General features: G+C 42.8%; 1 protein-coding gene across 2 annotated transcripts in view; it reads left to right on the top strand.

Annotated features, from left to right (window-relative positions):
- DNAH11 (dynein axonemal heavy chain 11) overlaps positions 1-17,793 on the top strand; it is a 254,392-nt gene that overhangs the window by 156,155 nt on the left and 80,444 nt on the right. For both annotated transcript variants that reach the window (XM_045827575.1, XM_045827574.1), the window contains 3 exons: positions 2,833-2,994; positions 9,744-9,977; positions 14,867-15,013. In XM_045827575.1, coding sequence (XP_045683531.1) covers positions 2,833-2,994; positions 9,744-9,977; positions 14,867-15,013 — 543 coding nt within the window. The remainder of the gene's footprint in view (positions 1-2,832; positions 2,995-9,743; positions 9,978-14,866; positions 15,014-17,793) is intronic.

The raw sequence follows: 17,793 nt of genomic DNA, 5'->3' as shown, positions 1-17,793 counted from the left end.
ACCATCAAAGACAAGAAATACCAGATGCTGGTGGGGACATGGAGGAAAGGGGACTCCTGTGCGCTGTCAGTGGGAATATAAACTGGTATAGAAACTCGGGAAATAGTATGAAGTTTCCCCAAGAAATTAAAAATAGTAACACTGTGTATATATGATCCCAGAATCCCACTTGTGGTTTTATGTCCAAAGGAAACAAAACCCTTATCTCAAAGAGACAGCAGTCCTCCTGTTCTTAGAGCCACTCGATCACGGTAACCAAGGTATGACAACAACCCAAGTGCCTGTCATTACAATGGAGTATTATTCAGCCTTGAAGAAGGAAATCTTGTCATTTGTGACAACATGGGTGAAACCTGAAGGCACTGTGTTGGGTAAAATAAGGCAAATACAATATGGTCGCACTTACACGTGGAATCTAAGAAGTGAAGAAGTTAGACTCATAGAAAGAGAGTGGAGAAGTGGTTGCCAGGGGGCAGTGGGCGGGGAAATAAGGAGAGATTGGTAAACAGCACGTGAACTTTCAAATGTAAGATGGATAAGGTTTGGGGACCTAATGGGGAATGTGACTATAGCTGGTCACAATGTTTTGTGTAGTTGGAATTTGCTGACAGCGTAAAACTTACATGTTCTCACACACAGAGAAAGGTACATGTGTGGGGTGAAGATGTGTTCATTGGCTAAATGGGGGGATCCTTTCACAGTGTCGTCTGTATAAAGTCATCGCATTAAACACTTCAAAACCTTATCATTTTGTTTGTCAGTTATACCTTAATAAAGCTGAAAAAGTAGATTATAAACAACCTAACACTCTTTTTAAATCATTTGTTTGTCTTTTTATTTTTTTTATAAATGTATTGCTGTGTTAACCCCTTATGAAATAAAGGGAAATATAACAAGAAAAATGGTTCCTCAACATTAAGGGCAACAACCTGAATTTAAGCCAGGTCATCTCTAACACTGTACAGACTGTTTTATAAAAGAAAAAACAATCCACAGTTCCCAGACATTAGCATGGGCTCTCAAAAAAAAAAATTGACATAAGACTACTACCAAGGAAACTAGATGGTGAGATAAATTCTGTGCTCGATTTCCAGCAAAACTAGAAATTGAGCAGCAAATTGAGTCAATAACTGCACTCCTCATGGCTGTGTGTGCAACCATCCTTTCCTTTCTCAGGGCATACTGATGAGCAGGTATATTTTTCTACATTGGTTTCCAGCATCAATTTTAGATGGCAGAATTTAGGGTTTTAATGATTATCTAATTTATTTAAAATTCCATACATTTTTATTTCACCATGTATGTAGAATAGAGATTTAGAGCCTGTATTCCACCAACTGCAAAAGCATTGAAAATGTCAGTGTCTCATTTAAGTATTCCCAGAGCGACTTTAAAACTATGAGGGTGCAGCCGTGGATGTCAGTTACCTGGAGGACTTGTCGAAGCAGAGGTTGCTAAGCCGCATCCATAGCTGGCCAGTTACAAGCGTAGAAATGTAGTAAGTGTGGATGAGATGGAATAGGATCTCAGGTAAAGGATGGGGTTTTCCCCCTCTGCCTTGGCTACAGTTATGTATAAATGAAGTTTTCTAAAATTGTCACAAATGAGAGATAAGTTAAGTGTGGAAAACTACCTTCTCAGACAAGAGAGGAGAAATATTCAAGTATGGGGAGAAAAGAAGGCTGGTAGGAGAAACCTAAGAACTGAGATATAAGTGCAAATTATGCATCATAACTGAGGCTTGTTAACTTAGCACATGCACTATTAGAGCAATTAATAAGTTGGTAACTAGATTCTTGAATATAATTAATATATAATTTAGTGAGCTCGTGCATTGTTAAAAACATTTTAGATCTTAGGATTTAGCTCTCTTGAGTTGTTGAAGAGCTTTACAAAATTAAACATAAAAAAATCTGTTAAATGAAATATTACATGGCTTCATGTACGCCAGTGATTTTTATTATGTGAATTTTTTTAAATGCTAAAAGGAAAAGTATCCTTTGAAAAAGAGTGTAGAAACATATTCAGATTTAGAGCCCTGGCTGGCATAGCTCAGTGGATTGAGCGTGGGCTGCGAACCAAAGTGTTGCAGGTTCGATTCCCAGTCAGGGTACATGCCTGGGTTGCAGGCCACGGCCCCCAGCAACTGCACATTGATGTTTCTCTCTCTCTTTCTTTCTCCCTCCTTTCCCCCTCTAAAAAATAAATAAATAAAATCTTAAAAAAGAAACATATTCAGATTTAAATGAACTCTTAAATCATTGATTACCTAAATAAAACTTTAGATTTAAACCAGAAATTTATAAATTTCTCATCATGAGCATTCAGTACACTGTTTTATTGCTCCTTTAAAAAGGTCAAGAACTCAAGCGAATGTACTTTATTTTAAAAGAAAAAATAAACTATCAATATGAGATATTTTTTAAGAAAGTGTATTACCCAGCCTTATGGAGCCTGATGAATTACAGAACAGGAGACAAAAGACGAAAATGTTGACACTATTTCGCGTGGCGATTGGGCCTTGATTTTTATTTTTTATTGTTATAATGTTATTCATGTAATGGAAAATAATAGATTTCCCAGTATTCATGTAATCATCAAAAATACTGAAAAGGAGAGACATACATTCTAAGTGTGTTTGATGGGGCAGCCGATCGGGGCAGGTTCGCACTTGGATTAGCGAGGAGGTGTCTGCTGCTGTCCCATCGGCAGTGCCCGGGACAGCTGGATGTCACGCTTGGCTGTGCCCCTTTCTCTCCTCGTCTGGGGCCGCGATGTAACGCTTTGCTCACTCATCCCCTCCCGTTGCTGCCCGGCCCCATGTCTCCGCAGGTCATTCTGTGTTTCTCTCCGGTTGGTCACACGCTGAGAGCTCGAGCTCGGAAGTTCCCAGCCATAGTGAACTGCGCGGCTATTGACTGGTTTCATGCGTGGCCGCAGGAGGCCCTGGTCTCCGTCAGCAGGAGGTTCATTGAAGAAATCAAAGGGATCGAGGTGGGTCGTGTCAGCCTCTGAATGTCTCACACATACGCACACACTCGCTCACACACTCGCTCTGACCAAAAGTCCTCAGTAAATGTTCAAAGTGCCCCTCCTGTCAGAAAGTTGCCCTTGTTTATCGGAGATGATAAGATCGTCTCTGTTGGTTTACATTCTAGGGAATATAATGGTTGGCATTTTTACACCTAGCTGAGATACGTGTGTGTGTGTGTGCACTGAGCTCAGATTATGTGTTTGGGGGGGCACAGTGCTTCTTGTGGGCACTCACAGTGCAAGTGTGAGTGCATTGTGACTCTTGCCCTGACTCACTGGAAGATCAGCATCCTGACTTGTGTCATAATAGGGCTGACTGCATATAAATCCTTTAAGTCCACAGCTAAAACCCAAACAGAACACCAGCCACCCCCGGCCACACCATGCTTGATTGTAACAAAGGAAGGCAATTAGTTGGGATTTTTCTCAGTACGGTACTGACAGATGAAAAATCAGCCCCCCTGAATTCTGCAGTCATCAAGTCAAATAATGACTCTGTGTCTTTGTTTTATGGCTTTATGATTTATAGGTTATGTTTGTCATTTCATCTTGAGGAGATTTGCACCCCCCATTATATTTTAAAACGGTTACGTGAAACCAAGCAACAACAATAACAACACAACTTCAAGGGTTCAGATCCCAAGGCAAATGAACAGTGAACATGAAAGGATCATTTAGACTTTCTAGAAATGAGGGGTTGCTTGTACCTACTGCCTTGCTGATCGGGCAGCGTGGAAAGGTGGTGATGGCGAACCTTCCCCGGGGGTGTGTCTCCCGGTGCTGCTGAGAGGGAAGGTGGAAAGGTACCTGGAATGGGCTGGGCGTCCACAGTGATTCCGTGTCTTCCTGAAGAGCTAAAGGAAGCCCACACAAGGGAGACTAACACTAACAGTACATTAAAGTCTACCAGAAATACTTCATACTTTAAATCTGGAAAACCGTGAAATAGGACAAATAATGGTCACAGTTATTAACACAAAGTCCTTAGGCTTTTGATAGATTGGCTGCATTCCTAGAGTCATGTAGGGCTCTATTTTTATCATCTAATAACTACAAGAAGTGTTTGAAATACCACTTGACTACAGGGAGAGAGTCAGTGTGTATCTTTCGGTTGCCAAAGTCTGTTTTATCCCGTGCATGTGACCAGGCTGGCGTGGCAAGGAAAAGGACTGGTGCACTTGGTTTCTTACTGTTAACTTCTCACGTGGGGGGAAGTCGGAGGGAGTGGCCTGGTCTAAGTTACTGTTGGGCACAGAGTTTCTGCAAGTTCCTTGCCGTTGCTGCTCTGGCGCAGGTTTTCTCCTGTCAAAGCAGGTACCACTTTGGACAGTTACTGCTGCAGGAGCTTTGATAGGCCAGTGACCATTGACATCTGCTGGAGGAGGCGGGATTTGCATCCCTGGAGTCCAGAGGGCTCCTGGCAAGGCTAAGCTCTATCTTGTGGTATCAGGACGCCTCCTATAGGATACTGAGTGTCACGCAGGAAACTGAAAAGCACTCTGCCATTTCTCTGGAGCTGAATGATGCCTGGAAACAAATTAGCCAGATGATTTCATTTCAGTGCAGGGTGCTTATTTAACTTTCCCACCTTCCTAATTTGTTACTCGGGAGCCACAATTATAATTCCGAGCACAGTGCCTCTATGTTCTTCTACATATGTACGGTGCCTTTTCTGTAGAGGTCAAAAATGGCTTGTAGGTATTTTGAATGAGCACCAAATGCTATCACTTTCTTAGTTTTCATTTCCACTGTCAAGATGAAGTTATCAGCATAATTTGGGCACTTCTTAATTATCGACCTCACTTGCTGGGTGTCAGGTACTTACACAAGGTGATCCCCTTTAGCCATAGAGAAAGCTTCATTAAAGGCAAGCAGTTTGGTGTGTGCTGACATGTAATTTTCCGTCAGCACAAACGCAGCACCCAAGGGTGTGGGCTGACGGTGTCTGTGTACAAGTTGGTGCTCCTTTCCCACTGCCTGGCATTGAACTAACCGGCAGCTGACAGCGGGACCGAAACAGTCTGATGCTTCAGCAGCACTGGCTATTTATCCGAAGGCTCTCAACGCACAGTCCTCCTCCCAGGGGATTTGGAAACAGAGGGGACGAAGTGGTGTGAGGAGGGAGACCAGGGAAGGCCTGTGGTGAACCTGGGAGTGGACTTGCAGGTGGTAACTGGGGGGAGACCTGCCTGGGAAGTGCGTGCGTCCCAGTTAGGGACACTCACGACAGAAGGTGGGTTCTGAGGTCTCCGAGTTCCTGCTGAATGTTGGGCCAGGCATGAAGAGTGGTAAACAACATCTTGTTGACATAGGGACATGAGCAGTGTTTCTGTTCATGGTTTTCTCAGCACAGCCTTTTCCTTGAAATATAAGTGAGGATTATTCCATGTGACTGTATAAAGTAGAAGGATAATCTTGGGCCATTGAAATTCTGTGAATTTGGGGAAAAGATCCTCTTTCTGAGGAATACTGTTACAATTTTAGAAGAGGGAGAGAAAAACAAAGGCAACCAAGTTATCTTGAGACTGCCTAAATCTCACACAGGCTTAAGCCTGTGTTCAAACAGATGAGAAAATCCCAGGTGGCCGTTAACACCCTACCCGGTCTTTGGCGCTCTTCCTCCTCTGCACATGCGCACTAATGCACTGGCCACCAGCTCATTCGTGCTCTGCACAAACGAAGCAAACTTAGAAGAGAATTATGAAAAGTGGCTCTCCAGGGCTTAGGCTGTAATGGAAACTTCAGGAATCCCCTCCATTTCAAAAGTAGGTCCAGTTTTTAAGGTGCTCAGGAACCTTAACATGGATGTGCTGTTAAGACAAAAGTTTAGTTCAATCAAGTGGAGGCATCACTGCAAGTTGTGGTTCCGTGGCTTCCCTCTAGCACCAGCCTTGCGAGGCCCGCTGCACCATCTCCCGCCTTGCACCTTTGCCATAAAAGTGGTAGCTGGTTCTGGTTGACCTGCTCACAGCCTCAGTCCTCAACCGCTTCTTTGTTTTAATGTTCAGTCAAAGAACTGTTGCAGCTACTTCACTCAATGACTAGAGTCATCTGAAAGCTTATTGGCTTTGGCTGGACTTGATCTTGCCTTTGACCCAAGCTGAGTCTCTAAAAGACAAGGAGTTAAACGCATGAGCAAAGTAACAAGAAAATACGTCCACCAGACAAAGTAGCAAACAAAAAATAGCACATGACTGAGGGAACTGGGAGTGGCATTACGTTTAACACCTGCGGCTACTCCGTCTGGTAGTCTGGTAATTGTGCTGGCACTACCATCAGTTCACTGATACCATCGCCAGTAACAGGAGTGACACCTCCCTGCTTGTTCATTGCTTGCCACCTCTAATCACCAGCCTTCTAAGGAGGGCCACTGGTTTTCCTGTGACGCAGGTTGGGGCATGGAGACCACAAGCCCAGGATCACTCAGCAGGTAAGGGCCCACATGCACTTTGACATGAGAACCCAAATGGTCCTAAGTTCTGCTTTTGACTATTGCACCAATGTCTGATTGTTCTGAAAGAGGAATAAAAGGAGAAGAAGGAAAGAAACAGAGTAAAAAGGAGTAATGAAAGTTTAAGGTTTGATTTGTGGGCGGAGGAAGTACAGGGAATGCAATAATTTGCCCAGCTTTACAGAACTGGAAATGCAATCCGGGTTCTAGGGTTCGAACTCTGCCTCCCCGCTGCCTGCAGTCTTCTTCTGGGAGTCAATCAGCTTGGCAGTGGTGCTCTAACGCAGCGCTGCTTGTGTTTCGAATTCCTAAGTGGCTTTATTTCATTAACAACCTGACAACCACAGTATCTAACATATTCTCCCCTTTTACCAGCCCCCAAACAGGCTAAAGTATACAAATAATTTTATAGCTGAACAGTATGGAATTGTTAAAATATTAATATACATGTTAAATATGCGCATTTGTGTATCAATTATACTTCAATAAAGCTGTAGAAAAATTTCTGAGAAGAAATTTCAAGGTGGACTGTAGGTAGATGACATTACATGTTACAAAGTTATCTCAAGTTCAACTTAAAAAGTTTCCTTTCATCCGCCTCCTTCTCTTTTGAGTGTAGTCCTTTTGAAAGTCTGAATTTAAAAATACAGACCAGTACAATCTTCTATGCTAGTCTTGGGAAGATGTAAAATCCTCTGTGACACTTAATGATATTTAATTTAGTTCTGGCCTCCAGGTATTCGTTTTCGTCCGAATTTTGCATCTGTCATTTCCAACGACAGGGACATACTGGGACTTTTCTTTAAGAGTCGGGTGGTCAGGGTACTTGGTGTGGCAGCGACTGCCACCAGCCGAGAACTATCACACCAAGAGGCAGGGGTTTGTGTGTGTGTTTCAGTTCACAGCGGGCCGACGAAGGGGGTAGAAATTAAGCTCTCTCTACTGAGGAGGAAGCAGTTTCAGTTTTGCGTTGAATACAGCATTGTTTTCCAAAGCTGCTTCTCGGAGAAATCTTGGATTTATAACCATTTGGTAGCAGCATGATGATTTTTGCCTTCACCATGTTTGGCCGCTAAATAGCTGTGGAATGGGGTCAGCTGGTTTCCACGGAGAGGCAGAGGGCGGCAGGAATGGCGTGCTTAGCTCTCACGTCTAACAGTGAAAAGGCTACAGCATCCCGTAGCCGTCCCTGCAGCGGCTCCAGCAGCCCTCTCCTCCCTGCCTCCCCCAAAGAAAACGGGAGATAAATGAATGGCAGAATAAATAATTTATGCTAATGAAATTACTGCAATTAGTAGTTCTACAATGACCCTTTAAAAGCCACAGCTGTTAATGTCAGGAAGTGCTGTCACTACTGACCTTATCATAAGAGAAAGTGACAAATTGAGAATGCAGGGAAGACCAGTCATCAAAGAGGTCTGTTCTGGAACGATTAGAGTTTTCTGAAAAACAGTGTGAATTACAAGCAGCTGCTCCCTGGCTCTGCGAGGCGCCCATGCTGTGCCGTTTTGTTAAGCCCGGTAACAATAGTTATTTTGCCCCATTGAGACAAGTTGTCTCGGGCCACTTCCAGCTCTACCGGAAACCACTTCTTCCATCGCGGATTTACAAATGAAACTGTTGTTCAAGGGAGCTTCTCAGGGCAGCCCAGGAGCCTGCTCCTCGGGACCATGGCTGGGCAGAGGCCAGGGTTTGTTGTTGTTTTTTCTCTCTGTAAGGGGACTGCACTTGGCCGTGGAAGTATTTATACTACAGAAGACTATGTGCACACTTTCCGGTCACATTGAAACAGGACAGGACAGGAGCGAGTTTCCACCCATGTTTATATTGCCGTCAAGCGCTCTTAAAAATAAAATCCCCAAGAGGATATGATTTCTATGGAGTTTATATAACTTCCTTATACATTCATGTTTCTGAGTCCACTATTTGGTAATATAGATAGGTCTTAGACCTACTAGAAACAAGGAATATTCAGGAGTCGTATTCAAGATTTAATTTTTGCTTGAAAAACAGGTTAAGCTACTAGTGAAATAGATTTTTTTATATGCAGAAGAATCCAATATGAACATCTTTAAAACCCACTCAGGAATGTTTCACGATGTGGGAAAGCTGAGGGTTTAGACAGGGGTCAGGAGCAATTGTTTCTCATCAGAAAGACAACTGGCCGTCTCTCCTCGCAACCCTCGTGCTCACACTAATGGTGCAGGTTTGGAACGTGTTACTGCATCACCAGCCACTTGTGCGCAATTTCCCCAAAGGCGTCTGAGTGTTATTGACAACACTTTGGTAAATTATGTGTGACTTTCCTTAGAGTTGGTGTAGCTCATTTAATTCATATTAATTGATTTTTAGGCTTCCCTTGATTAATTGAACCTGGTTCATCTTGTACAGAATGCAATAAATAATCATTAAAATGAGGGAGATGTGACTCTGCAAATTAAAAAGTTAACAACTTCAGAAGTCATAGAGGACAAAATGGAAACAATGTGTAGTGGGGGGGGAGGTTCCTTCTGGAAATCTTCAAAGGAGCATTGTTCTCCTCCTCACCTCCCACCCCCACCCCTAAATGAGAATAGAAATGATCATATTTTTCTCCCAGGAGCAGTGATTTTTATACCTTACCATCCAATTTTTCACATGGATTCTTATAAAACTATATTTCTCAGTTTTCAGCTTTTTTTTTTCAGTGACTGCAGGGTTGTTGGTTTACTTCGCCTAAAGTTGAGTTTGAAAGCAGCACGAAAAATACTTCTCTGAGTACTGTGTCTCAATTTCTCCATTTTGTCTTTCTCACACTTGATAAATAAAAATCAAGTTGTGGAAAGCAGTGCTTCTGTTATGTTGGTTTTGAGGGTTGGTGTGTAGGAGCACACACAAATCCTTTACAGGTCGTGGGTTCAATTCCCACTCAGAGCACATACCTGAGTTGTGAGCCAGGTCAGGTCTCCAGTAGAGGGCGCACCAGAGTCAACCACACACTGATGTTTCTCTCTCCCTTCCCCTGTGTCTAAAATAAATAAATAAAATCTTTTTAAAAAACCCTTTGCTCACTCACAAGAAGAGGTTAGCCACACCAAATGTTTTTTTTTCAGGTCATCTCTCTAATCCTGTAGATATCTTTTAAAGATTAGTGTTTCTAGATTCTACTGTAATTTGTTCTGGCTCTTAGAAAAAATGCAGTATATATTTGCTAATTTTTTCATTGCAGTTTTGTTTTGACTTGAGAGAATTTCACATGAATTGTGATGTTTTGTTTCAGCCTCCAGACAAAGATTCTATTAGCTTTTTCATGGCACACGTTCACACCAGCGTCAATGAAATGAGCACCAGGTATTACCAAAATGAGAGAAGATACAACTATACCACTCCAAAGAGTTTTCTGGAACAAATATCCCTGTTTAAGAACCTGCTGAAGAAGAAACAAAAAGAGGTCTCCCAGAAGAAGGAGCACTTGGTGAATGGCATCCAGAAGCTGAAAACCACAGCCTCTCAGGTATGACCCGGGTGTATTATTAGTGAGTGGAATCTCTGCTCTTAAAATGTTTTTTTTTTAATTATTTCTGAAGCAACATTTCAAACCATTTATATAAGACAACTAGTGCTAAAGTTTTGTAGCTTAAGGACAGGAAGAACACACTGTTTCTGCTTTCCTAAGCCTAGAAAGGAACCGGCCACCTACTCTGTCCCGCTGGTTTGGAGAGATGCCCTCCTTGGCCCAACCCAGTGCGGGACGGTGGAGAGATGCAGAGGGGAACAGGCTGTCCTCTCTCGTCTCTGACCGCTTCAGTGCTGTGGGCTTGTTGTGAGGAATTTTGTCACCTGGGGATGGAACTAGGACCTGTTTTGGTCTCAGAGTCTCAGCGCCATGTGAGGGATCATCTCCTGGTTGGTGACGTGATTAGGACTGATGATGTCATTAGGGTCCCTAAGTGTGCCAGTTTTCTCCAGTCTTGGTGTCTGGTCTTTTATCTTAGCATCCAGTGATGCCTCTATCCTCCGTCATAAGGCCCCTGCTGCCTTGAAGGACAGTACCTCTAACTCCAGGAGTAAATCAGAGAATCCACATAGTATGTTAATCATATCTGCACCCCTGTCATTGAATTTCATTATTAAGCACCAAATGAGTTTATGACATAGGTGTTGCTGCTGTAATTTTCTGTATGAGTCTTAGACAGCGTAAGGCCATGGAGCTTGTGAGGTTGGGGTTTGAACCCAGAGCGGTATTACTCTAAAGCCCGCGGGCTGTCCATGGTCCCGTGCTGCATCTCTGTGACTGGTCAAAAGATATTAGAATGTGAGAATATGGAGACTTAGGAGAACAGCCCAGCTTTTCTCTGAGCCACCTGGGCCCTAGACCTGGAGGAAAAAAATAATAATAATAATTGTCACTGGGGATGACCGCAAGGCCACAAATGCCAGTGGGTTTCTCTAGAGTGTTGTCATCAGCTCATGCCCTCCTGCTTTTCAAGAGATTGAGCCAGTTTCCCCCGAGTAGCACAGCTGGCCCATCAGTGCGGGCTCAAAATAAGCTGCGGACTGTTTGGGGATGTGTATGCTGCCGCCTTTCCCTCTGAAGGTCTCTCTGGCTGTGTCTTTCATGCCTAAGTACCGTTTACCTCTTATCCTCTCTGTTCCATATACGAGGGATGGCTCTTTCTTTCCTTTTTTTTTTTTTTGGCTTTTTAAAAATTGTTATTTAAGTAAGTTGTCTTTATTTCCCCCCCCAATCACTTTCCCCTGCTGCACCCACCCCACCTCCCACCCTCAATCCTTTCCCCCTTTGGCTTCATCCATGTGTCCTTTATACATGTTCCTTGACGACCTGTCCCCCTTACTCCCATTATCCCCTATGACCTCCCCTCTGGTTACTGTCAGTTTGTTCTTGATTTCCATGTCTCTGGTTATATTTTGCTTGCTTGTTTTGTTGATTAGGTTCCACTTATAGGTGAGACCATATGGTATTTGTTTTTCACTGCCTGGCTTATTTCACTTAGCATAATGCTCTCCAGTTCCATCCATGCTCTCACAAAGGGTAGGAGCTCCTTCTTTCTTTCTACTGCATAGCATGCCATTGTGTAAATGTTCCATAGCTTTTTGATCCATTCATTTACTGATGGGCACCTAGGTTGCTTCCAGCACTTGGCTATTGTAAATTGTGCTGCTATGAACATTGGGTGCATAGGTTTTTTTAAATTGTTTTTTTCAGGATTCTCAGGGTATAATCCCAAGTAGTGGAATTGCTGGGTCAAAAGGCAGTTCCACTTTTAGTTTTCTGAGGAAATTCCATGCTGTTTTCCACAGTGGCTGCACCAGTCTGCATCCCACCAGCAATATACTAGGGTTCCCTTTTCTCCACAACTTTGCCAGCACTTGTTTATTGATTTGTTTATGATGGCCATTTTGACCGGTGACATGGTATCTCATTGTGCTTTTAATTTGCATCTCTCTGATGGCTAGTGATGCTGAGCATCCTTTCATGTCTGTGGGCCCTCTGTATGTCCTTGGAGAAGTGTCTGTTCAGGTCCTTTGCCCATTTTTTAATTGGGTTGTTTTTCTTCCTGGAGTGGAGTCATGTGAGTTCTTTATATATTTTGGAGATCAAATCCTTGTCCGAGGAACGGCCCTTCAGTGGCGTGCTGGTCTGTACTGAACAGTGAATAGAATGAACACGATTGGGAAATAGAAATCAGACTGAAGAGGTTTCCCCGTTTTCCAGGAGTCAGTGATGTGAAGACTAGTTTCTAGGAAGCCCCCATCTTTTCCTTCCCTTTCAGAGAATGTCTTTCTTTACTCTTCCTTGGCATGCACATTTTCTCTGGCAGTTTTCTCATTGCCCTCTTTCTCTTTACTTCTCCTCCTCTACCCATCTCTCCAATTCCATCTCACTTAAATCAAGACCACTTTCCCCAGTAAAGACTTTCCTGGAGTCCCGTTGAGCTAAGAGAAGATGCGTGGTTTTCTCACACCATCTCAGTTACGTGTTGATGAGCTGAGGAGGAAGAGAAGGGAGAGAAAGGAAGCGAGCAGCAGTCCTCTGCCCAGTGCGCAGCTGTGTGGGGTCCCCTTGCTCCTCCGCAGCCAGAAACTACAGGCAAGAAGTCCTAGAGGAAGGTGCACAAAGTGGCAATTGAAGGACTACTGGTGATTTCTTTTCATTCGGTATTTGTGCATGTAATGGTCTTAATATCAGAAGACTGGTTGGAATATTTAATAGCTTCTCAAGAGTTTTTTTTTTAATCAGTGTATTATATAAAGGAAGCATAGTTTCCTATGTGGAAACCCCTTTTACAGCCATATATGTCCTCCTTGGATGTCAGCTTAGGTCACCTGAGGCACTTTGGATATTTCAGACCTAATAGTTTCCTTAGAATCTGAAATTAGATCTTGAAATAAGTTTCTTCCTAGTCTCTTGGGTGATTCTTTTGATGATGACTTAACACACGACCGGTTTCACGTGGCTAGAAAGAACAGAAAATCAGATGTCATTGAGCAGGGTTACCCTGAATTTGCAGAGCGGCAGCTAAAAAGCAGTCTTCCTTATCTTTAATAGTAGAGTAGTAGTGGGAATTTTGCTATTTAGGTAGAGTGTAATGAAGTGTGTTGAGGTGGGGGTTACCAGAATCCTTGCATGTGGTAGTGGGATGTCCTTCCACAAGATGGAACCACTAAAGTGCTTTTGGCAGTTGAGACAAATATGAACATTATGCCCTGCCTGGTGTGGTTCAGTGGACTGAGTGCCAGCCTGCAAACCTAAAGGTCTCTGGTTCAATTCCTAGTGAGGGCACATGCCTGGGTTGCAGGCCAGGTCCCTGGCCGGAGGCCTGTGGAAGGTGATCGATCCATGTATCTCTTGTACATTGATATTCCTCTCCCTCTTTTTCTCCCTCCCTCCCACCCCCCTCTCTAAAAGTAAATATATACAATCTAAAATAAAATAAATGTTATTGTTGGCATTTTTTTGCTTCTATGATTTTTTCTCTTTTTTCTTTTCTTTATTTATTTTTAGAGAGGGGAAGAGGGGGAGAGAGAGAGAGGAAGAGAAACATCAATGTGTGGTTGCCTCTCGAGTGCCCCCTACTGGGGAGCCCAGGCATGTGTCCTGACTGGGAATCAAACTGGAGGCCCTTTGGTTCATAGCCTGCACTCAATCCATTAAGCTACACCAGCCAGGGCTACCTCTATGATTTTAACAAAATAGTAAAATTTACACTTCTGGAAAGGAAATGGAATGAAGAGCTAATTATCATGATGTGTGAGCTGCTTTCACATGTTTTGAGGGCTGAGACCCCCTTTTCTCCCTAGTGCCTCACTTCTGCTTTCATTTACATGATCCTCAGACTCAGGAACCCAGTGGTACCGTTTGAACTTCATGAAATCTTAGCTTATAAGGTGGGGGAAGCCATTCTTTAGAGCAGATAAACTTGTGGCTGCCTCAGAAAGACTGAGTTTCACAAGAGCTGCACCCCTCCTCTCAGGAGGAATTCACATCCGGAGGTTTCTGATCCCCCAGGACCCTCAGGGTTTGCCTTTCATGATGTAGGAATTAAGGTGAGTGTCCCGAGAAGTGAAGAAAAATCAGAAGGCCATTTCTTACTTTGTGGGAAGAGATAAGATCTATCTGTGGGCACATCCATCAAAATAAGCAGCGGAAAACAGCCAGGGAGTATCAATGTCTCCAACCCGTCTGGACCCTCCAGTTCTCTGTTGGAGAATAAAAGCAGGGTTCCTCCAGCTTGTCACCAGGCCGGGTCTCCCCTGGACTCGGCTGCCTGGAGCCTGAGCTGCACAGGACGGAGAAAGCCAGGGCTGCGACTGATGGGGCTCAGGCGGGAACCACTGTGAGTGCGCCTCTGACTGCACAGAATGGGTTGAGAAGATAATCTTCTACTTGGTGCTTATGTAAATTAATATTTCCCACAAAACCATTGGAAAACATTGTTCTGTTTATTCCTTTAAGGCAAAAGTTGGGGTTGTATTTTCACACATGGGACTAAAATCCACTGGGTAGAAACAGATGCAATATACAAACTGCTGGGGATCCCTGAATTCATTATAAAAACTAAGCTATCTCTGCCCTGGCCAGTGTGGCTCCATTGGTTGGAGCCTCATCCCATAAACTGAAAGGTTGCAGCTGCGTGTTTGATTCACAGTCAAGGCACGTACGTAGGTTGTGGGTTTGGTCCCTGGTCTGGGCATGAACAAGAGGCAGCCAATCAATGTTTTCTCTCTCACATCCATGTTTCTCTTCCTTCTCCTCTCTCTAAAATTAATAAGCATGTCCTCGGGTGATGATAAAAAATAGTAATAAAAATAAAAAGAGTTATATCTGATATTTGTTCTTATCAACAAAAGTTACTTCAAAATAATGGCTCTTCTCTTTAGGTGGGAGATCTGAAAGCCAGACTGGCCTCTCAGGAAGCCGAGCTGCAGCGGAGAAACCAGGATGCCGAAGCTCTGATCTCAAAGATCGGGCTGCAGACAGAGAGAGTGAGCCGGGAAAAGGCCATCGCCGACGCCGAGGAGCAAAAGGTCAGGCTCTTTCCGCCATTTAGAGCTGAGCTGTATTTAGCACAAAATAAACCTTAGTAGGTGAACAATTTTGAGCAACTTCCTCTCCAAGGAGCATAAAAATCTAAAGAATTATTATAGTTACACATGTAACAGCATTTCACATCACGATTACCACTTGACCTTTCTTTACATTATGCATTTTCCCAACCTTTTAGCTCTTTTAATGATATGGAAGGACAATAAATACTGAGCTCATTCAAGCATATAATGGATGTGGATCTTGAACATCAGGCCTATTTGTAATACAGTAAAGGTCAGGAAGGCACCTCTGAGGTTTCTAAAGGTTTTCAGTTTTTAGGCAAATTGAACAACTCAATTGTTAACAAAGCCCATTCCACCACTCTGCTAGATGGTTTTCAAATTTTGCATTTTAATAACACAACTTGAGTTTATTACTAAATCCTAAGTTAAATTTGTTCTTTTGATTCAATTGAGGCTCTGGCATTTTGTATTACGTTTTATTGTTGGAAACAATTACTTTTAAGATTATATAGAATCTGCTTTCTTTGCACTGAGGTTTCCAGCAGTTCTGGAAAAAAACATAACTTCTTTTGTCTTCTGCTTTTACCAACATTTCAGCTTTAAATGGAAGGGGTTTTTTTTCCTATATCTTATTTTCCAAAAGAAATATTACAGTAAATGTAAGATTAATAAATATTTGTTTAAAAATTCAATGAATATATATATATATATATATATTTATTTATTTATTTATTTATTTATTTTGTGTGTAAGGTAAATTCTTTTATTTTAGACAAAATATTAGAATCTGGGCTTAGTTAATAAAAAATATGAATTGCCACCACTCTTAAAGCCAGTGAATCAGTTGAATCTATTATTCATTATCCTGGCATTTTCTGGAGCCAGAAAATATTTGAGTTTTTCCAGTGGTATTGCCATTCATTCACAATTGAGTCAATTGAGTTGTTTTTCTAAATGTGTATTGAGCATGTTTGCCTTTAGTTTGTGCAACTGAAGACTTGAAAAGTACATTGAAAACCAAAGCTCTAAATAAACTGTTTTAAAAAACACAATGACATCTTGAAGTGGAAGATAAGGCACATTTGATGTGGCCAATAGGCATATAATTCCTAATTCTGATAATAAATGTTTTTATTGAGTTACAGGTAAATGGAAGATGTTTTAAAGAGTCTATTAGTATATTAAGCACTTAAGAATCACACGTAGTGTGATCTTATAAAGTAATGCAACCCAGGGGATATTTTGTTGGCATCGCACAAATATGTGATGTTCTAGTAATTGTTATAACCTATCTCTACAGATACCTTTTTGAGATCTTAAAATAAAACAAGTACTCTGCAGGTATTTTTGCATGTGAATTCCTAAGGCAAAATTATTCTCTCAAAGGGAAAAATTTTAGAAAATTAGAACTTATCTGACAGGTTGTGGAGTTCTTCAAACATGAAAGAGACACATAATATTTTTTGTAGCTAACGCATACCAAGAAATAAAATGATCCTAGCACGTATTTTTATTTTATCCATGAGGCTTAATTTAATTGTAAATAACAAAGACTAACTGAGCACCTGTTTCTTCCCCGGCGCTGCGCTCGAGGGTAGAGATCACACAAGGTGACCTCACATAGCTCACATGGCAATGGGAAGACTGACAGGAGACACGTGACACGCTGACAGACAAGAGGGTTTGAGGTAGTGATGCGGGATCTGATAAACATCAAATAGAGTCAATGGCAGAAGGCACTATTGTAAATTGGGAAGCCATAGAAAGAAGGTCTACTTGTAATTAAACCACACAGAGGCAAGGAAGGTCAACAGCAAATGTGTGCTGTGGGCTCCCACTTGTTAGATGCTCAGCAATGCGCTAGGTTCTACGTGGTTATGAAAAGTGTATATGGACCCTGTGCTCCTATGAAATTTGGGGTATCGAGGCTTAATACGTGAGAAGCAATTAAAGGGTAATAAAAGTATATTGCCACATTTAATGTCGGGGTTTAGACACTGCTTTGCTGTGTATATTGACAACCCAGGCAGACAGGCAGATTGAAATGGTTGCTTCAAATTCATAAAATAATAAAAGATCCCTTCAAACCACTGGCATGGCCAGCAGAGACTTCACAGAACACCAGCACCATCCAGCCTGTGAAAATGAGCTCTTCCATCTTTGACTTAACCAGCTCCAAAGCCTAAGGATCCTCTGATCCCTGCTGGGAACCGCCGTGCCTGGTTTCAGAAGCCGTAACCCCCTTGGCTAAGGCTGAGTAAAAAGGCCTTAGGGACAGAAGCCGCTAAGGAAACAAAGACTTACTCCCTCTCACATCTCCGTGCTTGGCACGGGTGGATGACTGGTTAGCCAATGGCAGGTAAGATTCCTCAGGGGGAGGAACAACCTTAGACAGGCACAGTCGAGAAGGCACCACCAGGGAAGGACTTAAGGGACTACAGAAAAGGGGTGATGGACCCTCACCCCTCAGCTTTGGGTAGCCTGAGTCCTCAATCCACTGCAGGAAGTCTCCTACTGTCTTGGCTACTTCGTTTCCCTGGCCTGACTCAAGCCTGAAAGAATGCCAGATAAGGGGGATTGTAGCCCTGTAATATTACAGGCGGTTCCTGGGACAGTCACGCCTGAAGAAGAGTGCATGAAGTCCTGTGAGTCCTGCTGTGCTAAGAACACCCTTAAGAATACCCTTAAGAATACCCTTACCCTGACAAGGACACCAGTCGGATTGGATTAGGGCCCACCCTAATGGGCTTGATTTC

This window comes from Phyllostomus hastatus, unplaced genomic scaffold (assembly GCF_019186645.2).
Source record: "Phyllostomus hastatus isolate PE091 unplaced genomic scaffold, TTU_PhHast_1.1 phas_scaffold_78, whole genome shotgun sequence".
In the NCBI taxonomy this organism is placed as follows: Eukaryota; Metazoa; Chordata; class Mammalia; order Chiroptera; family Phyllostomidae; genus Phyllostomus; species Phyllostomus hastatus.
This window is presented reverse-complemented; position numbering and strand designations above follow the sequence as displayed.